The sequence below is a fragment of the Pezoporus wallicus genome, unplaced genomic scaffold (genome assembly GCF_028554395.1).
Source record: "Pezoporus wallicus isolate ANWC-B61680 ecotype Strahan unplaced genomic scaffold, APGP_CSIRO_Pwel_v1 contig_8693, whole genome shotgun sequence".
Classification (NCBI taxonomy): domain Eukaryota; kingdom Metazoa; phylum Chordata; class Aves; order Psittaciformes; family Psittacidae; genus Pezoporus; species Pezoporus wallicus.
In genome coordinates, this window is record NW_026641814.1 from 494,681 (window position 1) to 521,146 (window position 26,466).

The 26,466-nt window shown below is 38.7% G+C and overlaps 1 protein-coding gene across 2 annotated transcripts; it reads right to left on the bottom strand.

Annotated features, from left to right (window-relative positions):
* Positions 1 to 757: 757 nt before the first annotated feature.
* LOC130607893 (receptor-interacting serine/threonine-protein kinase 2-like) lies at positions 758 to 17,243 on the bottom strand. Of its 2 annotated transcripts, none has more exons than XM_057425394.1 (12): positions 17,116 to 17,243; positions 14,527 to 14,692; positions 11,495 to 11,648; positions 11,147 to 11,302; positions 10,858 to 11,006; positions 8,971 to 9,020; positions 7,653 to 7,814; positions 6,836 to 6,921; positions 4,647 to 4,715; positions 3,712 to 3,880; positions 2,600 to 2,752; positions 758 to 1,358 (listed from the first exon to the last, which is right to left on the bottom strand). In XM_057425394.1, the coding sequence occupies exons 2-12, from the start codon at positions 14,676 to 14,678 to the stop codon at positions 1,036 to 1,038; spliced, it is 1,623 nt and encodes a 540-aa protein (XP_057281377.1). In that variant the 5' UTR covers positions 14,679 to 14,692; positions 17,116 to 17,243; the 3' UTR covers positions 758 to 1,035. The 2 variants fall into 2 exon arrangements, with proteins under 2 accessions (XP_057281377.1, XP_057281378.1); XM_057425395.1 differs by lacking the exon at positions 17,116 to 17,243 and adding an exon at positions 16,545 to 16,777 and having other exon boundaries at positions 3,754 to 3,880.
* Positions 17,244 to 26,466: the final 9,223 nt, after the last annotated feature.

The window sequence follows — 26,466 nt, forward strand, 5'->3', positions numbered from 1 at the left end:
CCATTCCGTCTTCCTGATAGCTGACTTACTTACAGGCACATGATTTCACAGATAGATTTTAGTGGTTAATTGTGATTGAGTTACAAGGCAGTTATAAATATTCATGTAACTCCCAGCAAAAATACATTAATTTATGCCTTAAATCAGTTAAAACATCTGTGTTTTTAATAAATAAACTGAGCAGGCTGAGGAAAAAGGCAAATCACTGTTGTTTATATTAATTTTGTCAACTCAACAGCTTTTGTTCAGGTAACATAAAGTTCCATGAATATTGCTAATTGGTCTGGGTGTGGGAAAGGAGGTGGTCTTCATAATGGCCTTTAAATCTTTTTGAGCACCTACAGATAGGAAAAACAGTAAGAGACAGTCATCTTTTTACAAGTCAACAAAAGATAGCTGCAACCAGCATCAAGAAGAAAAATATAATTAAAGTCAGAAAAATAACCATCTGCCTACTCCACTTACTGTTCCTTTAATAAATCTAAATAGCTTCATAGGATTTAAATATGACATAATTTTTAACATCTGTTAATTCTAGTTTTGTCTTTTCTGAATAACTGCAAGAGAGAGTTTTACTAATAACTTTGTATGGTCAGTTCTGAAGTGACTTCTTTTTATTATTCCCTTTGCTGTTTCTGGAGTTTTTTATGTTACGGAGTTAGTATGTTTTGTATTTCCCTACTGCAATTCAAGATGTTCTTCACATTCGAGTCTTGTTTTTTCCCATACATACTAAAGAACAATTTGATTCTTCTACTTTTACTCTTACTTGGTATAATTTATTCCGTATTATTTTGTGATATCAGGATAACTACAGAACATGGAGGCAATGACAATAGAAATCTTAGCTAATGAACTAGCTTGAGTACAAGCACTATACCATAAGCTTTAAGCAGTTTGATATTTCACATTGCATTAATGTTTTCTGTAGAAAGGAGTGACTTCAATCAATGGGTTATAAGGAATTAACATGAATCATTGCCATTACAAATTACCAGGGCTCTGATGCATGCAATAAATTGGAAAAAAACCTTGTCACAACATCAACCTGTTTCCCTTAGCAGGATAGTCTGGGGAATGGCTGCATTGTACCAGAGGGCTGCATTTGGTCACTGAAAGTACAGTCACTACTGCCTGGGCTGCCCTCTCTCCAAGGCAAAGGCAAATGTCCAACAATGCCCGAGCACGGCCAGTCACTGTGGGGTAAGAGGTAATTGTTTCATAATCCATTCGGGACAACATTTGCTGTGAGCGAAGGACATCAAGGATGTGGTTGAGGCGTCCTTCTGTCATGCAGTTCAGTATGGTCTGCCTCTGGCAGGCTAGTATTTGACAGCAGTTTCCTTTGTGGCAAGGATCTTGAGTGAAAAGGAAACAAAATGACATAAACTAAGTTCTGTTTTCTTCCTGAAGTTGTTAGCAAGTAATAGCATCAACACCAGAAATATAAACTCAGTAGAGGAAAGGAGAAGGTAGTTTATTGTCATTCTTTGTTCAAAATTAATCCAACGTGTTTTCATTTTTTGTTTGAAACTCATGGAGATCTGATTACAGAGGATAAATATTTCTAAAGATTATTAAGTATTCAGATTTTGTAAGGGGAGGAGATTTTCAGGTCCTCTGCTATTCATCCAACACCTGTATGAAACATGCAAAATAGTTTGTCTTGACATAGATGAGAAAACTTTGTCCTCTAGAAAGTGGAAGAATAGGTAATAGATTATTCAGCATAGCAGGACTGTTTGAAACATGTGGCATGAAACTGGAAACTTGAATATATATCAAAGCCAAACTAGTAACAAAAGTAAATACCTCAAAGCAGCCGAGAGCTTTCGGTTCTGTCTCTTCATAAACCGATTAGAATACTTATTACTAACATCAGTGGGTTTAGTGTACAGTAAATACCATACACCAAGAGAAAATTAGTAACTGTTGACAGTAGAGATCTGTGATGAACTTCTACTGCATGAACTAGTCTGTTGATTTATCCAGAAATTACATTAATTCTGGAAGTAAGTTGAAGTGGAGAAGAACAGCCAACTAGATGTGAGAAACATCATGGGCCATCTTGCCAGAAGTTAGCAAAAAAGCTCACAAAGCTACAGGCAGAGGCAGGTTTCACAAATCAAAAGCCAGACTTTTCTGTTTGTTCAGTGGAAGAACTGAGACCATATAAGTAAGGAAGTGGATGGTCCCCTCTCCTCCTGCTCAGCTATTTAGTTAGTCAGTAGCTACTTCTGTAGAGGTATAAAAAACACAGATTAAAATTAAATAAATAAATAAATCTCGGACATAAGCAGCTAATGTGTTTCACATTCACTGTATGCTATACTGTTTGTATTTTTATTGTGCTCTTTTCAGAATCAGTGTGAATATGACCCAAACAAGCCAGCGTCCTTGGTGGCCAATGCTTTTGCTTCTGAGAACATAGGAGCAGCTATACACAAATTGACCTGTGAGACATGTGTACCAAGTTTGGAGGAGTTGTTAGACTAAGTACCTGGAAATGTGCACAGAATTTAGAGAGATCCGTGCCCTCCACACTTTAAACAATTTAATCATTAAGATCTGGCCAAGGAGAACTGAAAGTGTATTTTACCTGTAACTGTTTGTTCAAGATGCAAAGGTTGTGCTCTGTGCTTCAGAGCCAGTGCTGGCTTGTTATGCCGACTGCTTGCTTTGCTTGCAGTTGAACCAGATAAGGGAGTCGAGCAAAACGAATTTGATTTTCTACTGTCAGAGCCTGGGTGATCTAGAAAATGTTTGAGATGAGTAAGATAAGACCCTTGAATTGAAGAACAGGACATCATACATGTCAGCTACTGCATAAGAGACTGCAACTGAAGGCTAACTTGAGAGCACTTAACTTATTACTAGCTGTTTGTTGGGCCCTTCCAAAGAATATTTTCCATATATTGCTACACACATCTGACTTTTTTCAAACTGTCTGTAGGAATTAGTTTCTGAGGTTATGGAACATTCTATTCTGTCAGTCAGTCTGGCAGACTATTGATCAGAGCTAACATGCTTGGAAATGCAGATATTGTTATGAGTTAATTGGTTTCCTATGGCTCAACCTTTGTGTTACGTTTAAAGGCCTGAGGAGTAATGAAAAAGTTTTTAGGAAATATATCTCTTCTTGGTATAAATTTAAACACTTTGATAGGACAAATCCACATTGGAAAGGCAAAGAAAGTTACTCATATGGGAATGGTAATCACCAGGAATCATAGACATGTTTGGGTTGGAAGGGACCATAAAGCTTATCTAGTTCCAGCCCCCTGCCTCAGGCAGGGACACCTTCCACTAGAATAGATTGCTCATCCAACACAGTTTTCTTAAAACATATCTCCTTTTTTTTTACTAGCAAATTAGAAAAAAACATTTATTGCTTGTAGCACAAGGCAGTGTTGTTCCCAGAAGGGACTTGTTCTGTAAATATTTGATGCGCAAGGGAAAGGCAGTTGTATGTTACTGGTTAGGGCTCTAAAAGAAAATAAGCAAAAAAGGCTTTTTTATCTATACACTTAATCAAAAAATATTATGGCATCTCTGGTTTTCTGCAGTGAACTCATGCTTCAGATACTACTAATAGAGAGCACAGCTGTAGTATGAGAAGGGACAATTTTACAAGGGAAATAACATTTGTATATGGAACAGTTGATAATATTGTTAGAATAGCCAGAGCTGAATATGTTTTAAGATAGAGACCATTCTTTGTTGTTGCATTCTGTGGGATAGTGTTCAACAGACCTGTCTCTAGAATATTTTCTCTTCTTGCATTGTTTGCACCTCTACCAAGTAGAATAGTTGACAAGCTTGGCACTATGAAAGGAATTTTCTTGCTGATTAAGTGGGTAATTTTTTGTGGACAGATGACCTGAAAAAGAGCAAAATGGAGAATTGTATTCTTGGAAGCTTTGTTCCAAAAGCTTTTCTAAGCAGTTTTCTCATGGAGTATAAGGCAGGAGTATCACATTGCAGGGCAGTGTGGTTATGCAGCTGTTGAGCCTACAGATGTACTTAATTCAACTTTAGCTAGTTACCTTGGGTCACTGTGGCAGCACAGATCCATAGGCTAACTGTCCTAGGGTTTACTGCAGTCCTAGATTGCTTCTGCAGCCATGGTGTCACTAGAACTTGACCTGTTTAAAACTAACTCTGATCCAGGCATGTGAGCATCAGTTCTCTCTCTGCATCTTTCGATATCAGCAGGCCTGCCACAAGTGCCAAATTGCATTAAAAATGGGAGTTAACTGTATTTTGGAGTTATCACAAAGCAGTTGTCCTTGGTCTAAGAAAACTGGTTGAAAATGCTAGAATTCAGCCCAAGATTTTTTCCAGACATCATTTTGAAAACACTACAAGAAAGGTTAGATTTTTGCAATTTCATTAGGACCTATTCAAGAAGGAGAGGTTCAAAGCAACTCTTATGTGGAGGAGGTTATTTTTTGCAAGAGTCAGCTGCTTGGAAGAAGGCAAACAGTGGGGTTTGTTTGTGAACGGGGTGGTGTTATCCTGATTAGAGACAAAAAGGGTTAGGGACATTTTCCCCTGCAGTGTTTGTATTACACGTTGTGAGGGCTGGCATGAAAAACAAGCAGCTTATGAAGTACTCTTATAAGACTGTCATGCAGTTTACTTACCTCTGAATTGCATATGCCAGTCTGCAATGTGTATATTTTTGAACCTTTGCATGCATTAAGTGCTGTCTCCTGGAAGAAAATGGCACAGTAACTCTAGTAAGTATATGTATGGTTTGTTCAATTCACAGTTGTCAGGAGCAAGAATTTATACTGACACTAGTGATTTTTACTGACAATATATATTATGGTCTAAGGTACATGGATATATAGTAATGGTGAACTGCACAGAGCAATTTTGCATTTTAACACATGTAAGCAGGCACAAAACTCTGTTACTGTTTCTGCTGTGTCAAATTTATTGTAAAACACTGGTTTGAATCATGCAGGGGAAGGAGAAAATAACCCTGTATTGAGAGACTGAGAGAGAGAGATTGAACTTGCTGTAACATGTTTTCCTTTAAGCATCCAAACAGCAAGGCCATCCTATGTTTAGTATGCCAAAGTGTCTGCAATAAGGATGTGTCAATACTTGTCACTTTTTTCCATTTTGTACATCTGCAGCAGATTTGTTAAACTACTTTTTAGTTTCTTGTCCTGTTTTCAGCTTGGATAGAGTTAATTTTCTTCCGGGTAGCTGGTGCAGTGCTGTGTTCTGGCTTTAGTCTGAGAGCAGTGCTGATAACACACTAATGTTTTAGTTCTCGCTCAGTAGCACTTACCCATATCAAGGGCTTTTCAGTCTCTCATGCTCTGCCAGTGATGAGGGACGCAAGAAGCCAGGAGGAAGCAGAGACAGGACACCTGACCCAAACTAGCCAAAGGGCTATTCCACTATTCCATACCACAGCACATTATGCCCAGTATAGAAACTGGGGGGGAGTCACCCAGGAGGTACTAACTGCTGCCCAGGTCAGGCTGGGTATCAGTCAGTGGGTGGTGAGCAATTGTATTGTGTCTCACTTGGGTTTATTGTGGTTTTCCTTTCCACTTTTAGTGTATATTCTCTCCTTATCTCCATTATTATTATTAGTAGCAGTATATTGTACTTATTTCAACCCGTAGGTTTTAAGTTCTTTCAGTTCTCCTCCCCTTTTCCCCTGGGTGGGGGGAAAGGTGAGGTGGGAGTGAGCAAGCTGTATGGTGCTGAGTTACTGGATGGGTTTAAACCATGATATTTCTATACTTCAACACTTAGGAATAAATCCATTTTCAAGAATCCCCAAGAGCATTTTCATAATAATTTTGGACATATTATCAGTTTAGTTGTTTGAATAATAAATAGCACTCTTTGCTTATTTATCAAATAATAGAAAAATAAAAGCTTGCTCAAGGGAGATGGAAGCAGTAGATTATGGAATATTTGGCAGCAAAAGCCTAAATAAACTTTAACAGTTGCAAAAATGATTTGTACTATAACTATGCCACCTGTTAAAACACTGATCATCTGTTCTATGTCCCAGAATGTGATTGTAGCATGTAGAAATAGTTCAGGGTTCATTAACATAAACAACTGTGCATAAGCACAGTGATGAAATCAGTAACACAGTACGGGTTGTGTAAATCCAGATGGAGTCATAATACTTGTTCAAGGGCTGAAGCATGTGTCACTAGTTTCCCCACTATGACTAACTGAGCTAGATGTGATATAGCTATATTTGCAGCTGTAAGGTTTGTGCCAGATTTCCCATGGCAATGTTATTGACCATTACTTGATCATTCCTGTGGTATCAAGGAACCCTCTAAGAGCCTAGGACAAACAGTGTCTTGTGCCTAAGCATGTCAGTTTAGAAGCAGTGAAGCATACAGAAAAGTGCTGATACTAGTATTGCTACAACAGGTACAAACACTGTCCAGGTTTTGAACTAAATGTCTTCTAACCAGTATAAATGACAGAAATTGTCGTTGGTTGTAGCCCTAATCTGCTCTACACAAGGCTGATATTTGTTCTCACATGAGTTTACCAGTCTGACTATAGCTGGTGACCAGAAAGAAGCTGGCACTTACCCTGATCAAGTGCCGGGATTCTTATTTTTATAATCCCAGGTAGCAATTGATGTAGTTTCTAGAGAACCTCACAGTACCTATTTTCTACAGCTCCTAAATGAAGTGCCACAGGGCACTTTCCAGCTCTCTGGAATGCAAATAAAACAATAAAGACAAAGCCTTTTCTGGCTTTGGACTACAAAGATTGCAGTGGAAAGAATCAAATAATGTCCATGGAGGATGACAAAACTCAATTTTGCACTAACCTTTGCATCCATCAGACTGTAGATTGCAGTGGAAATTGCCTCCTTAGTTATACTGGTCAAAATTCCATTTAGAAGGTCTACACATTCTGCAGGGGTAATAAAGCACTTTGAATACCACATTATATTTGAAAGCATGTATGTAGTCGTCAGCAGATTGCAACTAACTGCTATTATATTGAGTAGCTGGATGAACTAGATGAAATTAGTTTAATACAACTTCCATCTTACATCTCCTCTTCATTCCCTTTTTGACCTGGTCTTACAGAATGGTTACAGTCACGTTAAAATCACATTTTCTTGTATGTTCATACAGACACAGTAAACATAATTGCTAAGGTTTTACACATGAATATATAAATATGTCACAAGAAAGCTATATTCAAATCTCTTCCTCAGCACTTCAGCTTCACAGATTTACTCAAAAGTCCTGAAGTATCACAATTTTAACATTTATTGGGTATCTTTGAAACATAATAAACATAATCTACCAAAGTAAACTATAGCACACTTAAAAAGGAACTGGTTGGGCATTGGAATCAAGAAATGCTGAAGACAGGTAGTTCTTTCTTAAACTAATACATACTGCTAATAATATCCCTTTCTTTATTTGTACTCATTATAACTTTATACTATACATAGTTTTGGAGAAAAGTCAGTTCTGGTAGGAAGCTTCAATTAGAAAAAACATGGGTAGTACTCTGATGATCTAAAAGACTACTTCCACTTCACTGTCCCTGATTTAGAGTGCTAGAGCAATGTTCCCAGCAAGACTATCTCCATTACAGATCTTGCAAAGAAAGCAAATCCTGAATGTTACCGGTAGTACGTGGTCTGTAATCTGGTTCTGGATGCCAGCACAGAGTGATAAGGTGCAAAAGTCTATTCCTCTCAGGCAAATTGCTTGGTATAAACTTCTCTGAAATGCCAGGCCGTAAATTACTGCAGATTCCTGTCATAACTTCCAGGAGGGTTGTTTGACCTGCAATTTATAGGAAAACATCACTGCAAAAAATCCGAAAAACCTCAGAACTCTCAAGATTATATTCAGCATAAATTATTTTTTGTATATTAAAACAAAGATTGCTTTTTAATAAGCAAAAATATATTAACACTTTTGTAAATAGATACGCTATTTAAAGAGTAAATAACCTTGTAGTAATAATAACTACTACAAATAATAGTAGTAATAAATAGTAGTAATAACCTTTAACTACTTACTGCAACAGGATGTTTCAAGATAAGGAACTGTCCAAATAAGTCACAAATAAGCATGTAAATATGCACTGTACACTACATGCACAGATACATCAGGATTACTTGTAATTATTATGGCATATTCTCAGCACAGTTTTATGTAAAAGCCTTGCACCTGAATTACAACAATGTAGCTCCTATTGTACAAAAAATAAGATCTACTTTGTGTAGCCACAAGATGGCAGCCACAAGCAGCATGAATATACAGATTCTCTTGTTCTATGCAGTGTTTCTTAAAGGTCCTCAGCCTGTAAAATACAGGAGTCCTTCCATCAGTTTTGCCATGCAGAATGGAGCCCATGGCAAAGAATACTTTCACTGATCTCTACCTCCATGAAACAGGGGTCATTCCTAGACTGTGACAATTATTACACAGTGCTTGGCAAACAAGTTCTTTAAAACGGTTCACACTTTCATCTAAGAAAGTAAGATTCCCTGCTTACTTTGAGAGAATTCAGCGTAAACTGGCATTTCTTGATCAGGATTTGAAATCCATGGCAACTTTAAAAATGAATATTCTGCTCATCTAAGGAGCTGCTTGTCACTGAAATGGTCCTTTCTCACAAAAGGTAAGTGGAAAACCTATCTCAGTAATGGAGTGCTTCAGCAAGCACAGAGATATGGTAAAACTGGTGTAAGAAGCTATGCCTTTCCCCCTTTCCCCATCAGAAAGATCAGCCGCTTTGGAAACACTGAGGACTTGTTGAGGAATTCTAATCTTTACATCCTGTAACATGGAACTTCATGCTGTAACAATAAAAGAAAGCAAAGGGACATCTGAAAAGACAGTGCTGTTTCTATCATAATTTCCCTACAATAAGGGAATTCTGGAAAAGACTAGGGCAATACAAAGTCTGACAATGAACAGTAGAGAGAAATACCTTCAAAAGGTTTCTGTCTGCTTAGGCTCTCCCAGCACAGGATTCCAAAACTTGGGGAAAAAAACCCAAAACAACAAAAAAAGAACAGTGAAAGGGCATCCGTTAGTTTACAGTCTGTATTTATATTCCCATTGCCAAGAGCAAGTTCATTGGTTTAAGAGAGAGTTTTTCATGATAAAGCCTATCCAAGTCTTTCCTAATCTGGTGAGATGCTTTTTCCTGCATTAAGTTTCAGTTTTTAACTGAGCCGTTCTTATAAAATAATAAATCAGATATTTTATTTTTTTTTTAACATAGGATTAATTAGAATTACATTTCAGGTTACCTCCTTATCTCCATTTGTTCTTGTGAATTTCAGAACCTTCTGTTTCCCTTTCTCTATCAATTTTGTTTTGAAGTAAGTTAAGTAGCAGCTGAAAGAGCTGGATTTTCAGCAGGTACTGACAGACACATCAATTAACCTACCAAACACTTGAGTCTAACCCACTGTGTGTCTGTTTGTTTCAGCAAATTTTGATGGGGCTCCAAATACCTTTTTCCTTTCCTGGCATCCTTTGAAGTATTCCAGTGATACCATAGATCTACATATACAACCCACAAATCAGATTATATAAAATATAGTTGGTTGATATAAAAAGACCAATCTGCAAAATCAGAGGCAGCACAGAGGCTGCTGGGTGAGAGCAGGCAGGCTACTGATGAGTCAGAAGCAAAGCAATCTAAAGGGGAATAGCAGTTCTAGGATAAGCACATCTGCTTACTCATGTATCTTGCTGTAGTGCTGAATTACAGTGTTTAAAAGAACCCCCTCTTGTGCTTTTTTTTTTCCACATAAAATCTGAAAGTGCTTTTACTTAAGTAACCTCTAGGATGGTATTAATGTGATATGGACATACACATAACTTACATATACTTAATACTTCATATATGACACGTGTTTTCTTTGTTGCACCACTGTCTAGATATGCACCTATGGCATGCATTGGGTCACATCTGAACATCTAAAATTATATGAGAGCGACATGTTGGAAAATGGATTATGCTACCTGAAAGTAAGGCTCCACTCTTCCTACACACAAATCTTGTGTTTAAGAGCAACATCAGGTTAGTCACATCATTTATAAGTATCCTCAAATGTATGCATTATTTGACTCATCTTAGAGTCTGCCCCTGTGACAACAAAGTAGGAGTTTAAATTTGTTGCTTCCATAAAAGCTCTAAAAGCAGCAGTGTGATTGTGCTTAAAAGTTATTTATACTATTGGTCCCTAGACTCTCTGTACCGGTTGTAGAGATGTATGTCCATACAAACAGCAGATGCAGTTTGAGCTTGTCTCATTTCTTGAGGCAACCACAGAGCATGTAACATATCTGAAAGCGGCGTGTGGCAGTAGGTAATCCTTCTTTCTATAAATCACTTTGTTAAAAAGAATTAATACTTAAGTGGCTCAGTAAGTTACTCCAGCAGAGATTCCATAGGGCCTTAACTGGACATTATTGAGAGAAAGGTCTTACTTTTACTTGAGCCTCATCTAGGTGTAAACAGTTCTTCCCGAAACTCAAGCCAACAATAGTTCATGCTTAGAAACTATGTGAAGTAGTTAGTAGGTCTCTAACTGTATATGAAAGTTTTGGCAGCTATGTTACGCTTTTAAAATTTTTAGGTCCATTGTATAAATATTTATATGATGAACTTTGTACACAGTTCTTAACCTTGGTATATTATTCACCAAGTATGGGGAATTTCACATTTAATTCACTGCTCTAATTGGCCTAATGTGGAATACAATCCTACTGCATTATTCTTACTGTAGTGTCTTTGAAAATAAGTATTTCAGCAACATTGTAGAATAGCAAGGACTAGGTATGACCTAGAAATGTGATTCACCTGTAAATATCACCTTCCTGGGAAGGAAGGCCTCCTTCAAGGACTTCAGGAGGGAAGTACACTAAATCCTGGCAGGTTCTCTGATTGCAGTTATTCAGGTCTGATCTCAGTTGCTGTTTCCTCCAGCTGATCAGACCATAATCTGATATCTAGAGAGGCAGGAGAAAAAGTAAATTTCAGTAAGAATACCTCAAGCTTTGGTATTAAATGTTGACTATTGGGATAAATGTATGCAACAATAGGACAATCCCTGGATTTGACGTGAATAGGCTAAAATAGAAGCCCCTACCTTGGCTCTGTACTGTGTATCCAAAAGTACATTGGAAGGTTTCAGACTGCAGTGGCAGAAAGCAGGTCCAAGACTGTGAAGGTGATACAGCCCTTCAGCCACATCTGACAGGATCCTTATGAGTAAGGGCAGTGGAAGTTCTGGGTACAGCTGGTGCTAAGTAACACAAAATACAGGGTTTGGTAGTGTGAAATGGTTATTAATCACATTGACAATAAACGAAAGTACAATACGTAAGCTAAAGACAGATTGGCTATGACTACTGTCCATAATTTACATGCTGACTGATCTTTGTTGGCTGACCTTGTCAGTAATTTTGTCACGTAAAAGATGCCTTCTTTTATGTACCTCATGGATGAGCGAGTGGAGGGATCCATTGTTCATCCATTCAGTCACTATCCCCACGAGTCCATGATACTGGTAAACCCCAAGAGGAGGCAGGAGATGTTCAGACTCACAGTATTTGACACTTACTATATCCTGAAGTAGCAACTTCCACTCCCTGTAAAAAAAGCCAAAAAGAAGAAAGGGTAGAGGCAGGTTAGACTGAAGGGAATTTCAGCTACAAATGAGAGTGTAGGGTATGGAAATGAGGGACAACCATATGGTTGAACACAAGTTCTACCAATAAAACATTATTATATCATCTGCCAAACAATCCTAAAAAAATGAAGCAATCCCTTGTGTAGTAAAATTTTTTAGTATAATGTGAAAGACCTCTGGATCCTTAATATGAACATCAGAGCACCATTTAAACCAGGATTGAGAGCAAAAGCAGGAGAAAGCTGAATTAAATTGAATGCAAGATTAAGAAAAATCAAGGGTTCCCCCCCCTGCCCCTTACTGTTCCCAAGAAATTGTATCCTTTTGCTACCAGCAAGAAATTATGATCTTTCATGCTTATGTAATGGGAATATATTCTATAAATGATACATGACGTAGCATGTTATAGCTTGATGTAAAAGGGAAGCCAAATTCAGATCTGATGTAAGCAGTACCACTCTAGTGACATTGCCAAATTTGATTCAAGCTCAGCTGTGGCTGGATTGTAGACCCAAATTCAAACAGAGTTTATTTATAGAGAAGAGCCAAGATTTGCTTTGCTCATCATGAAATTAATAAAGTTTCATTATCTACAGACCTCAAACAGATACTTGTTCATGCACAAGAAACCCTGAACTATCAATTCAGTTGTGCATTTTCATGGAAATAACTAAACTTCTGCCTCAGGTTCAGTTTTTGTTAATTGTATGCTTGATTTTAAAGATTTGATTATCTCTAGTTTGCGGTGCTTGTAAGCTAAAAATTCATTGAAATGAATTAAAAAATCAGTTGATTTCAACAGACCTGCAGCTCATTCTCATTATTCTCACCAGCTTTTACACTGAGATTTCAGGCTCATTTTCTCATACTTACTGTGCTGATTCAGAAGCCTGTAAACTAATCACTGGAAGTTTCACAGCCCTGCATGTTCTAATACTTATTTCCACAAACCTAAATATTTATCATGGGCACACAGTTAAACATTTTGCAGCCAGAGTGAATTACAATTTATTCTCACAGATTTCCTAAACACTGTGTGGTGTAAACTAGAGATCAGTATGATAGGAAGTGAGAGAAAAACAAAACAGTGGCTTTAGTTTAAGGGAGCAAGTCTGAGTGAAAAGTTGCCCCACCAGGACAGCATGTTCAAAGCAAAGGAAAATTTAACTGTGATTTTAACTATTTTAGATTGGGGTTTGTTTATTTGATTCAAAGAAAATGTGAATAGGGGATAGAGGAAACTTTTTTATTCAGACAAGCTGCCAAACAAGTAACTTTTGTTCAGATTACAAAATTGCTGGACATCTATTGTCTAAAAAGAAGAGCAATCTTCCCCCCAACCACAAAAAAAACCAAACAAAAAACAAACAACAACCCCCCCCCCCCCCCCCCCCCCCCCCCCAAAATACCAAAAACCAACCCTTTATATTTGCATTCCCAAAATCAGGCAGCATTTGATTTTTGAAGTCTTACTGACAATATAAACTGTTAATTTAAAAATAGTTATATGAAATATCATTTTTTCTTCCCCTGCCTTTACAGGGGAAAAAATGAAACAGAATGTATTTCAGTAGAATACATTCGTATTTTGCCTTTAACAAAAGCCACCTGAATGGCAGTGCTCTCGGTTAACAAGAGTAACTACTCTGTAGATGCACATCAGACACTTCTTTTTTGTTAAACAGTCTGGTCAGCCCATTGCCTAAAATGCTTTGGTCTTGCTTCCTCAGAAGTAACTCATGGTTATTCTGGAAAACTTTCTGCAGACTGGAATTCTGTGGTCAGTAGGCTCATGTGTGTCACTTATTTTCATAATTAGGGCATGTGCACATCTCACTGCCCTGTAACCCCAATCATTATCCTTCTCTCTTCCCATTTCTCTACTCTCTCACCTGTACATGCTGGTTTAGATTAATTTTAACTGAGATCTCTTCAGGGACCACCAGGAAGATATAATAACATAGCATGCTGAGTGTTACTGATCAAGGTTTGTAGACATTATTATAGTAAAGACAACTAATGATTTCAGGATTAAGGTCTAAGTTTATAAATATTTATAACAACCCATAGAGCTTGTTTCTCACTAAAACTGCCACTTGGCTAGTCAGGATTTGGCCAGAAAGCCAACTGTATCCTGGACTGCGTCAAAATGAGCATGGCGAAGGAGGTGATCCTGCCCCTCTGCTCTTGCTCTTCTGGGTCCCCACCCAGAGTGCTTTGTGCAGTTCTGGTGTCCTCAACAAAAGAAGGACATGGAGCTATAGGAGCAAGTCCAGAGGAGGCCATGAAGATGATCAGGGGGCTGGAGATCTCCCATATGAAGACAGGCTGAGAGAGTTTGAAGTCCCTGGAGAAGAGAAGCTGCATGGAGACCTCACAGCCACCTTCCAGTGTCTGAAGGGGGTCTACAAGGATGCCAGAGAGGGACTCTTCATCAGCAACTGTAGTGATAGGACAAGGCATAACAGGTTCAAACTTGAACAGGGGAAGTTTAGGTTATATATAAGGAAGAAATTCTTTACTGAAGGGTGGCGAGGCACTGGAACAGGTTGCCCAAGGAAGCTGTGAATGCTCCATCCCTGGCATTGTTCAAGGGCAGGCTGGACAGAGCCTTGGGCAACATGGTCTAGTGTGAAGTGTCTGTGCCCATGGCAGGGGGCTGGAACTAGATGATTTTGAGGTCCTTTCCAACCCAAACAATTCTATGATTCTGTGATTTCTAGGAATGGAGATGTGTTTAGGAATTGATGATCCTGGGCATCCACGTTTCATTCTGGTGCCATCTCTGCAGGTCTGGGCTGCCCATCTGTGGTTAGTTGGCCAAATAAGACACATACCTCTCTGTAGCATCCTGGCTGGTCAGCAGCTTCAAAGAGATGTGAGTGTTCCAAGAAATATGAAAAGCTTTGAGTGCAAAGCCTGAGCTTGTCCTGGTCAAGGTAAAGCTATCCAAATCTTCATGGGCTACCACAGGTAATGATTTAGCCATTTCTTGATGTCTGGCTTCAGGGAAAAAATGGCAGGAAAGAAAAAAGTTGTAAGAACTTCATTTTGTCACTATCACCAAAGCACAGTGAAGTTGCACTACCCCTTACTTCCCAAATAACTATCACCCTAATCCAACAGGGTGATCTGTGTCAGACTTTCCTTATAAAGACAGGAAAAATGCCCTAATTGCAAAGGAGTGTCTGGACCTTAACTTGCCATCTGAGGCTGCAACGTGCTAATTAATTGCTCATTATTGTTTCCATCTGATGATTTTGAAATGTTTATAATACAAAATGTGACTTTAAAGTCATACTGAATTATGTAGGCAACAAACTAGTATCTTAGTTACATGCGGACAAATATAGTTTCCCTAATTATCGTAAAAAAGGCAGTTATTCAGTAACTCATGTCAGTGTGTTGTACATCGTTCTTGCATATCTTCTTTATTACAACAACACATGTGAACACAAAAGCAAGGTAAAAGGCAAATTTTCAACTGTTGTAACCTGGTGGAATTCTACTAAATGGAGTTTTGGCCTTAAAGCAGCCACTAATTGAGTCACTGCTCTCTGTACAGTATCTCTCTAGAGCCATCTGAATGTCTCAGATAGATTGCATGGCAGTACAGTTGGATTAGAGATAACCTCTGCAAAGCACCACTGTGTTACTACACAAGTAACATTTTTTATTTCTTCTGTGTAGCTTCATTGAACAAGAGATAACCAAAAGTCAGTGGTGAAAGAGGAAAACAAGCAAATTAAGAAAATACTTGGGATAAAACCATTGGTAAGGATTACAGCAAGATCAGTGGTCAGTGAGTCAGAAGAACTGGAATACTCCCTTCAGGGTCCTGTAGAGTAGGACTAGAAAAGGAAACAGATGAGGGAACTGAAGTAACAGGGCCAAAAATTTGAAGTAACCAGTAAGGACTGTTGAGCATGAATTGTGTCCTTCTGAAAGACGAACTCTATAAAAAGAGCTCCTGGGACAGGGAGGGCCTGAAAGGCTTCTAACTTTGAGCACATCACTTGTTCTCCATGGGTATAATAGAAACAAAAACCTGAAGATAAATTATCCTATGCTCATGGCTGAACTGTTTCTAGTTCACAACCAACTTATTTTCGGTTAATCTCAGTATCTCAGCTGTGCCATGCAGGCATATTCACAATCAGAGGGGTGCTAGATTCGGTTCTGCATCTAGCCACAATCAAAAAAAAAATATAAAAATTCAGCAGCTAATTTACTAGTTCAGCTTTAGCAATATTTGATTCTGATAGGAAAGCACAGTTGAACTTTTTGCATTTTGTTAGATTATTGTGGTTTAAAAGCAATAGCTACCTTAGGCGCTTCACTGAAAGAATTCCTTAAAGAATAAATCCAACATAGTAGAAGGTTGATGGACAGGTTAAGAGTTACATAAAATTTTAAAAAATTCCTCTGAATGAAGATAAATTTACAAATGAGCCTTCAAAGTTGCAAAGACAGACCACACTGATCTGCTAATCCTAAATATAAAGGAAGTAATCAGATAGCTGTCAGGAGCAGAATTATGTCTCATTTTTATTATATACTATGATAAATAATCATTTAAATAGCCAAATGAATTTACTCAACTCCAAGCATACATGGTACAAGGAAGATAAAGCAATGAATATAGGATCTAAACCATTCCTGAAATATCTGTTTTTAATTAAAATTGTACCAAGTAAAGCTGTAACAGTTTTTTAAATTCTTTCTAAGTGGCTACTTGGATAAAAATAAGAGCTAGCCATCAGCTCCTGTTTTGGATTTGAAAAACCTAATTTAACTGAGATTTTCCAAAAACGAAAACCATTTCAACCTTTGTCTGTTACAAAGCATGACATACCGAGTACCACTCTCTCTGTGTCTGAGTTTGTACATCTGTTTCCACACCTCAACTTTTCTGATAATCTCTAAAAGAGTTTAGCCCCAAAATGAGAGATATTTTATTTATCCAGGGTGCTACCTAAAACAGTAGGAAGGACTAATCATGGAATATGGGACTATCATGGAGTTGCAGTTAACAAAGTCTCTCTCAGCCCCCCAGAGTGAAAGGTTGGCACCAAAGCCATTTTTTCCAGTTGTCCTACCCTTCCAAATGCTTTTTCTGCGAGACCCTTTTAGAAACTCACTATCAAGCCACAACCCCAGTATTTCTTAGGTGACCTTTGCAATGAACGGTTTTGTATTATTTTTTAGTAAGACACTAAAAGTCTCAGCTTTGTCATTCACCTGTAGCTGGGCAGGCAGAGGCAGGTGGGAGACTGCTGTAATGCCATTTATTTCAAGTTTCTGATTTTAAAGGTAATTTTTTTAAAAGTAATTCATAGCAAAGATGTTTTACTTAAGAGAAACACTACATTCTGTTAATATATAGATGGCTCAGGAAAAGAAATGGGAAGCAAAAATCAACTCACCTCTGGAAATATGGGCATAAAAACGATGGGATGATGGGGTGAAACTGGTGGAGATACCAAGTGCGAGTCAGCTGTGAACTGTATTCAAACGCAACTGAAGCTTTCCTAACCATGAGTCAGCTGTGCTGTTGATCTCTCCTTTTATTGGCTGCCTGCACACATCTAAAATTTCCTGGTTGGACATACAAACTGTAACTCTTTCGTGACTGCAGACGGGTTTTCATAAGATGAGCTGTTAGCTGCTGGAATGAATGAATGAAAGATTACAGAAAAATATGTTGGATAGCTACTTTTTCCACAATGAGGAATGCCAAGAAGGAAAGCTATGTAACAGTGAAAACCACCGCACTGGATACAGCCTGAACACAAAACTGAGGGGAGCTGCAAGCAGATTGTGCTGTTGATGCTTATCTCTGCAGTAGATCAAGTCAACAGCACAAGTTTTTAAGTCAAATTGATCTTAAAACAGGAGAAAAGAGCTGTTTTTCTGGTTAGAGGGTAGGTAAGCACAGTGGTAACATAAGGTTGCGAAGTAAGTATCAGTTGGCTATTGAGTAGCCCTGCTGCAAAGGATGTAGGGGTTATGGTGGAAGTTGATCATGAGCCAACAGTGTGCTCTCATCACAAGTGGGGAAAACTGCATACTGGGCTACGTTAGAAATGCAGTCAAAAGGGTGAGAGAAGCTGTTGTGCATCAGTACTCAGAAACAGTGTGGCTGCATCTGAAGTACTGAGCATATACCTTACCAGGAGAGGTTGAGGAAGCCATTGTGAGTTAGTCAGGAAAAGGAGGCTGTGGGGGTGTCTACTAGAAGCCTACAGCTGCTTGAAAATCAGTTATAAAGAGCCAGCTTCTAACTAGTGGCTGATAACAGCCAGTAGCATAGGCAGATGACTCTACTTCAGAGGTTCAAGCCAGATACTAGGAGAAAAAATTACCAGGTGGGTAATGCAGTACTGGTTTCAGAGTCTATCCTTTAAAGTTTTCTAGACTCAGCAAGGCGAAGCCATGGCTGACCCAAACCAGCACTGCAGGTAGTCTTGCTTTGAGCAGGGGGCTCAGCTAAAAAAATGCTAAAAGTCCCGGATATCTTTAATTTTGTGAAAGGCCTGAGAGGCTTAAATGTGTTCCTGCTAAGTCTTCAACATGTACATTCACACGGAAGGTTGATGGGACTGCTGGATGCAGGGTAAAGACTTTAAAGAGAAAGCAGTCATGTCAGTCAATCACATCTATTCAAACTTTCCGCCCCATGAAGACTGTCTTTATTTATAGAGTCTGACTTCAAAAGCTTGTGTAAGTCAGTGAAATTGTTGGCAGACTTCTGTTGGTTTTGGATCAAATCCTAGCCCCTCCAACAGGGAGGGAACAAGCAGTAGGGCGGTTACCTAATCTTCCTATGATCATGGGAAAGTCCCTTATATCTAGAAATCATGTGGCTAGGGCTCTGTGGCATGAGGGGAAGCACACCACAAGTACGAAATGTGGAGTATGCGTTACAATGTGGTCTGTCCTGACAGCTTCAGCTGTGTTTACCAGCATCAGCTTTCCCTGACCAGCACAGCCCTCCAAAAGTGAAATTAGTATGAGGGAGCTAAAATAGCAAAGGTAAAACAAGTGGGCTGTAACAATCCTGGAGAAGGGTAAAAGCATTGTGAAGTTGCTGTGGTCACAGGATCCTCTTCCCTTCAGCTTTGATTTATCAACAGCTCATTCATTTGTGTCCATAGTGTACACTTCTGTAAAAAGTACATTAAAAATGTTTGCTTCTGCTTTAAGTGTTAGCCTGTCAGGCTCAGATTGCACTGCAGTAGAATCACAGCTCTTCAAAATCCTTACAGCTAATTAAAGAAACTTCTTAGGGAGAGCTTGTAGACAGTAGACAGTTTGAAGGACTTAATTTTGCAGAAATTCTTTGTCACTTAAAGTACTCTTAGGTACTTTTGTATTTTTAGATGTCACTTGCTGAGGAAGCAGAGTACTAGAACAATCCTGCATTTGTTTACTCCTTTTGACTATTATTTTCACTTTAAAAACATCTCAGCATAAAACCATAAAGCTTGATTTTAATCCATATTTGGAGAAACCATAAACATACAGGCCAATCTGTAGTGCAAGTCTGAACTAATTAAACATCATTATTACTGAACATGTTAATTTAAAAGAATCAGTTAGTATTTTACCTACACATAAATTATCCAGAGAAATTTAAAGCCTCTCAAATAATATGAAAGCTCATGAATAATGGACAAGGAAAAAAAAACACTATAAACTCACACAGGTGCTCTCTTTTGCAGTAATTAGTCAAAACTAAGAAAACTAAAGTTTAGTTTGACTGTCAGAAAGGGGGTGTTGGATTTTTTGTTTGGTGTTTTTTGTTTGGTTGGGTTTTTTGTTTTTTTTGTTATAGAAAATACTTGGACTGAAACCTTGCAGCAAGAGTAATGGGTAAGACAGACACTGAATCTTTCTAATATCCTGTGCATAGGATTCACCCATTGCCACACAAATACCTAAATACACAGATACTGGAGAAGTACAGACAGCTTTTGCCAAAACCAGTAGCTGCTTGATGCCTACAAACTGTGTGCTATCATCATAGACAGGGATAGACTAGGGTCTTAACAGAAATACTACTGAGTGCGCTTGTGACCATATGCAAGGGCGCACAAAAATGAATGGGAAGGTAATCTGAAGAGTACTTAAGATGACCATTATGTGAGTGTTCCTTATTTAGTGAGCAAATCCAGACATCACAGCAGGGTTGGAATTGCACATAGCAGACAGCCTCCAACTGTCCAACTGCAGGAAGAACTCATAGACAGTATGTTATATGTACCTTTTTTCATGCTAAATGACAGCCCAAGTCTTTCACAGAAGAGCCTCAGATCTCAAAAAACCCCAAAGACAATTTTTTATTTCATTCAGAAGACAGAACTCTGAACTGCTGAATGACAATGGACAGTAAAACCCCACCATATTTAAACATTCCAAAGCGTCTGAAGAAGGTCTTTTAAAAACTAACCATAACAATGCAAGAACTAGAACTTGCGCTTTTTCAATTCAACGTTGGTTTTGTGGCTCACTCACAAGTTAAAAGAACATATAGGGAACACAAACATGTTCTTAATATCTTAACATCCTGAAAGCAGGAACAACAGTGATGCCTAAAGGATAACATGGTTTAAGACATGAGTGGTTTATAAGTCTCTCCCTCATAAAAGTCACAGAGACTGAACCCAGTTACAATCAAATTTAAAACAAAATGGAGCTTTACAAAAAGCAACATTAAAAGGACTACAGCATAAAACAAAACATTAATAGCATATGCACAATAAAAGAATGACGCAGTACCAGAAGATTGAAGAAGTAATATGACCCAAATACCAAAGCCTCTGATGCATGTTCAGTAAATACTACACTGTGATAATTTCAGTAGAGTTCCCATCATCGTTTCCCAATCTGGTTATTCCAGTTGAGCGTCTGTGCAGGGTAACTTTTGGTAAAGAGGTAGGTCAGTTCTGAGGTGCAGTTTCTTTGCCACCTTGTGTTTTTCAGGATATGAATATCAAAATGCTGTGAGGATTCAAATTTGTGGGATTTAAATGCTCTGAATTTCACCTTTAGAAAACCTAAGCTAGAGTGCTTGAATGCAGCCAAAGATATAATCATGCTGCTTTAGAAGATAGATTTTCAAACAGGCACAATACTTGCTGCTATAGTGGGATACTTCAAGATACAAAGTTATGGTGTCCATTTCATGGATTTGCAGTTAAACTAAGACTTCTTTTTTGTTGAAGAAAATTGGTTCCTCAAACAGCCATGCCACGCTATTTTGGAAAATAGTAGTAACATTCACCTTGTCGTTAATGAGATGACCAAACTAGAGTATCACAGCAGCTGGCCTTGGGCAGTTTCTTTAAAATGAGCAGTGTCAAGCACCTCTGCTAATTAAATGGTACCACAGAAATTCATTGATTCTTTACCCAGCTGTTTTAAATAGTGGAATCTTAAACAAGTATCACAGTTCATAATTCATGTAAATGTGAAAAACAAGATGAAGAACTCCTAGACTTGCAGAGACCTTAGTTTGTTATACCTCGACTTGTTAAATGGTTTGTAAAAGTGCCCTAGTCCACGTCCCAAGCATTTTGGAACGAGATGTACTAAACAATATTAAGATAGGGTGGAGAAATGCTAAATCTGCAGGTCCATCAATTATGTACCTGCAGATAAGTAGTTCCAGTAAACTAATGGTGAAATAACAGAGGCCCAGACTGTATGCCCTTGCTGTGAACATATAGCATAGGTATGTAAGAGAATATAAGCAGGCTTTCAAAGCCTTTACACATACCAAGCAAAACTCAAGCTCTTCTAGGCAAAGGAACACAGTAAGCACTTCCTTCCTTCCTAAGGATACCTATTCTCAGGAGAAAGGAACTACAGCCATATTCATCAAACCCCCCAGAGAAGCCCATCCTATAGAGGAGCACAGCACTAACATATCTACCAACACCATGCTTGCCTCCTGGATTTTTGCAGGAGGCACTTTCCTTCCTGGATTGGAAAGTGGGCAAATTTTTAGCTGGTTTGTTCTGAAGTGTCCAGTTTTCTCAATGTGACAGTTCTGAAATATGAAAATATGCAACTGAGCACAAATAATCAACAAGAAATTATTTCTTTTTAATCAAATTAAATTAAATGTAGTTTTTCCACTGTGGGGCAGTTTGGGTTGGTTTGCTCTGGGATTTTTTTGGTTTGGGCTGCAACAATGCTTACATTAAAGGCATCTAAAATAAACAGATTGCTACCAACTTGCTTTTAAGTGTCAGTGTAAGCCATTCTGCTTGTAGCCCATTTGTATTTAGTGACATGGAGAAAGAATTGTGAATTGCTGCAATATACATCAGTGGACTTTCAATCATGTAGAGAAACACTCTGCTTATGGTGAAACTATGCTCGAATAAAATTGGCTTCTATTGCATTTATATTCTTTGAATTTGATCATTAACACACTAAACTGGAATTAAGTTCACCACTGCTAGAGGTGAGTACTTCCTTCTCTTCTGTGGAATGCAGCCAACTTAACACAGAGGATGTAAAAAGAGAAGAATTTACCTTGGTTTCACAACAGTCTTTCCAGCCACAAGGATCATTGCCCTTTGCAGATCAAAGGCGGCTTTGTCAACCTGAGAAATTTTAGCTGGCCTAGAATCCATTAACTCAATGAATGATGCAAAGTGATAACAACTTAAAAAAAAGAGAAAGCAGATCTTTTTATACCAAAAAAAAAAAACAAAAAAAAAAAAGAAAAACAAACCCTTATGGAACTTCAATCCTACTACAAATTTCTTAATAAAATAGTTTTAACAGATACTGCAGTTATCAAGGGGCTAAGTACAAGTTTCAGCTTTCATTTGGAGGCTGCCAAATCAAAACCCTCCTGCACTCTATTCATTACAGACCCAAGAGTTTGGAAGACAGCAAAAAAGAGCACAAGACATTGTTTTTTCTTACACATAGTTTCATCAAAAAAATACTAGTTTGAGAAGCTGAATTTTTGAATGCTTGAGAGAGCAACACTGCATACAAAGTCCTCAAAGGAGGCCAAGCACTGCAGTCTTTAGCTTTTGCTTAGCACTTTCTTTCAGTAAATTTTTAATTAGCTTAATGATTGAAATCACTATCATTTCTCCTGTGAGAGTGGTGAGAGAACAGGAACAGGCAGGGAGAGGGACATGTTCGCAGCATCCAAACAGGCTAGGGAACCCAGGTGCTGTCTGTCCTCTGTAGTGTGTTGCTTGTTTTGCTATCTTTCTCGCTTTCTTTGGAAGCCAGCATTTCATCTGTAGCAAAGACACTTGAGCCAAAACCAGGATACTTAATAGTGACAGAGTTTAAGAAAATATTGCAATAATGCAGCATAACCTTCTTTCGGGACTGATATTCTGACTTCTTCACTTCTCAATTAATTACCCAATGTCATGGTTTAAACCCAGCCAGACAGCTTGTTCACTCACTCCCAGTGAGTGGTGCCGGGCTGACAACAATCGAGGTCCGTCCCCCCGCCCCGCACCGGGGCTCTCCCCTTCCCCACTCCCAGAGGAAGGGGGAGGAGGATCGAAAGGGTGCAACTCCCACGGGTTGAGACAAGAACAGTCCAGCAACCAATGTACAACACAAATCACCACCGCTACCACCAATGACAACAATGATAACAGAAAATAACAAGGGAAGAGAATACAATAGCACCGGCCAAGAAACGAGTCCCACCTGGAAGCCCGTGTCCTTCCGGGTAACTCCCAGTTACCCCCCACCCTGGGCATGACGTGCTGTGGTATGGAATACCTCCTTGGCTAGCCCGGGTCAGGCGCCCCATCTCTGCTTCCTCACGGCTTCCCCTCCTCCCTGGCAGAGCATGAGCCTCACAAAGTCCTTGGTCAGGGTAAACATCACTTAGCAACAACCGAAAACATCGGTATCACCAGCACTGTTCCCAGGCTGGAAGTCAAAACACAGCACTGCACCAGCTACCACAAAGGAGAAACATGACTGCTACTGCTGAACCCAGGACACTCAACTATTCATTTTAATACAGGCAAATGAACTTAAGTGAAAAGTAAACTGTTCTAATAATATCACCTTAAGTACTTTTTTTTCTTTTTGGTTATTAAAGCTGAAAATAGCAGTGTGGCGTGAGTGAAAACAGGCTGTATGGGATGGACTTTGTTCTATTGTGTTCTTTCCAGGAAGCAGCAACAAAAATAAATGGCCTTTTGCAAATTCCCCCATTGTACTGTGAGAGAGAAGAAAACCCACCAAGACTTATCCATGTCCTGAGGTGATAAATACACCCACTTCTGCTTGGCTTCAGTAGTACAGGAAAGCAGTAGCAAAACAGACAGCTGTATGGAAAATATTTTAAAGGAAGCATTCAGAAATTGTGCAAGAGAAGCTGATGACCACTAACACTTGCAGGCTTAAGGGAAAGCTGTGGTCTTTCCATCATACGTGGATGTCAGATGTAGGCTCAGCTTCGTGATTGTGTGGAGCAGCTAGCATTAAGTGGATTTGCTCAATGGCATGCACACCTTCAGAATATATTTTCCCCTTTAAAGCAAAATACAATGGCAGACATTTGGTCACCAAACTTAGTGACTCTCTGATTAACAGGCAATGGTTGTGCTGCCACTCAGAAGCAACGCAACAGGATGAAGGAGTGAGAAAACAGGAGTCCTGTGAATTCAAAGGGAAATGCCAAATTCCACACCCAGGAGAAATGACCCCAGGCACCAGTGCGTACTGGGGGTGAACCATCTGTAATGCAGCTCTGCAGAAGAGAACTTTGGATTCCTTAGTAGATAAGCAGCTGAATGTCAGCCAGCATGTGCATTTGTGGCAAAGGAGGACAACAAGCACCCTGGGCTGCATTAGGAAGAATGTTGACAGTAGGTCAAAAGAGATCTTGCTCATCACTGGTGAAACCACATCTGGAGTTGCATCCACAGTTTTGGACTTCCCAGTATAAAATAGACATGGACATACTGGAGTGAGTCTAGCATAAGGTCAGGAAAATGATCAGATAATTCCGCAGTTGAAGTATCTGACATAGCAGGAGAGGCTGGGAGGATGAATATTGTTTAGCTTTAAGGCAAGGCTCAGAGGGATCTTGTGTGTGTATATAAATGCCTGATGAGAGGGATTAAAGAAGATGGAATAGCTCTTAATGTTGTCCAGTGAGTAGGCAAAAGGTGATGGGCAGAAATTAAAATACAGGAAACTGTTTAAACATCAAAGAAAACTGTAAAGTGAACACTGGAACAGCTTCCCCACAGAAGCTGAAGTCTCCATCCTAAAAGATGTTTCAAATGTAGCTGGACATGGTCTTAAAAGCATAATTTGATTACAGTCTTTCTGAAAAACCCCCAAAACCCAAAATCCCAAAACTTTTTGCAAAATAACTGTGAAATATAGTTCTAAGAGAGGATGTGACATCAAACATTTTCCACTGATTAACATTTTTACTAGCTTTGTACTGTTGAAAAAGTAGGAAAAATCTCCACTGGGCCTGTGAACCCCATTTGAATTGAGTTGTTACATGTGGCTTCATCAGATAACTAAAATTAAGGTTATCTAAGGGTTTCCCCATAGGTTTTTTCCCTCCCCACATCATCATGAAATGTCACTGTCAGGGGCTCATGTGAGTTTCGTCACTGCCTTTTCTTACTTGTCTGCAGAGAGCAGTTGTTTAACTTTCCTGACCTGCACCTGTAGTAGAGTAAAAAGTCATTGGAGCTGCATTGTTAAGTCAGATCAGGCATAGGCACAACAAGCAACTTCACTGCTCCTGTAGCAGTAAAAGTTCAGTTCCTGATACTTTCAAAAAGTGCAGTTCTCTCAGCAGGGTCACATTGTAATACATGTGTTACAAGCATACCATAGGTGGAATTAAAAGTGAAAAAGCAATCAGAAGTTAATAACAATGCTAGACAGAAATACTAAGTCCTGCTATTATAAGTCACAACTTATTAATAGCAAATCTAAGTAGAATTGAATTCTCAGAATTCACAAGTAAGAGTTAATGAGCTTCCTAAAACTTGGTCCACAAGGATCACAACACTAAAGCCATCATAGCACATCTCAGTCTGTACCCTTTCTTCAGTGTTGTAATAACTGAAAAGGTCTGATCTACATTTTATGCAGGAAGAAGATTCCCAAAGATACTGACTTCTCAAAGTTGTTTGAAAATAAGGAGCTTGGTGGAAGAGAGAAAGAACAAACATGAAGATGAGTCAGCAGTGCTATAGAAAAAGGTAAGTTCTTATGAGACTCTAAAGATTCCGTCATAGGCTCATACTGCAGCTTTAATATATCTGGATTAAAAAAGTTATTAACCACAAGATGCAAGTCTTCAGAAAATCATGCTATATTACTCTCAACATGTATTAGTTTCTATACATATATAGTAATTATATTATTATTATATACTATATTAGTTTCAACATATACTAGTTTCTACATCAATGCATCTGCTTAAAATTCAAATAAGTTTTTAATTCTATCCATCCCAGCTGTTCTTTGTCTCATCTAGCTTCTCATGGGCTTGATTCTACTTATGTTCACAAGGAAACAAAAATAAAGTGTAAGAGAAAGACCACCATTGTGATTTGTGCTATATTGAGATTATTCTATATCCATTGCAATGTCTGTTTAATCAAAAGAAAGTTACTGTGTTGCTCCTTTTAGTCAATATTCATGATTATTGTCATCAGAAAGCTGCAAGAGTGTGCTGCTCTGCAAGGGAAGGTGAGCAGGAGCCACAAGGGACAGAGTGTAGGCAGAGACCATAT

Excerpts from the sequence above, each read along its gene's own strand:
- LOC130607893 (XM_057425394.1), bottom strand. The coding sequence starts at position 14,678 with ATGGCTAAATCATTACCTGTGGTAGCCCATGAAGATTTGGATAGCTTT. Across the intron at positions 11,303-11,494 it reads TCCACTCGCTCATCCATGAG|CACCAGCTGTACCCAGAACT; the intron begins GTACATAAAAGA and ends TGTGTTACTTAG. Across the intron at positions 9,021-10,857 it reads CAGGAAGGTGATATTTACAG|TTTTGGAATCCTGTGCTGGG; the intron begins GTGAATCACATT and ends TTTTTCCCCAAG.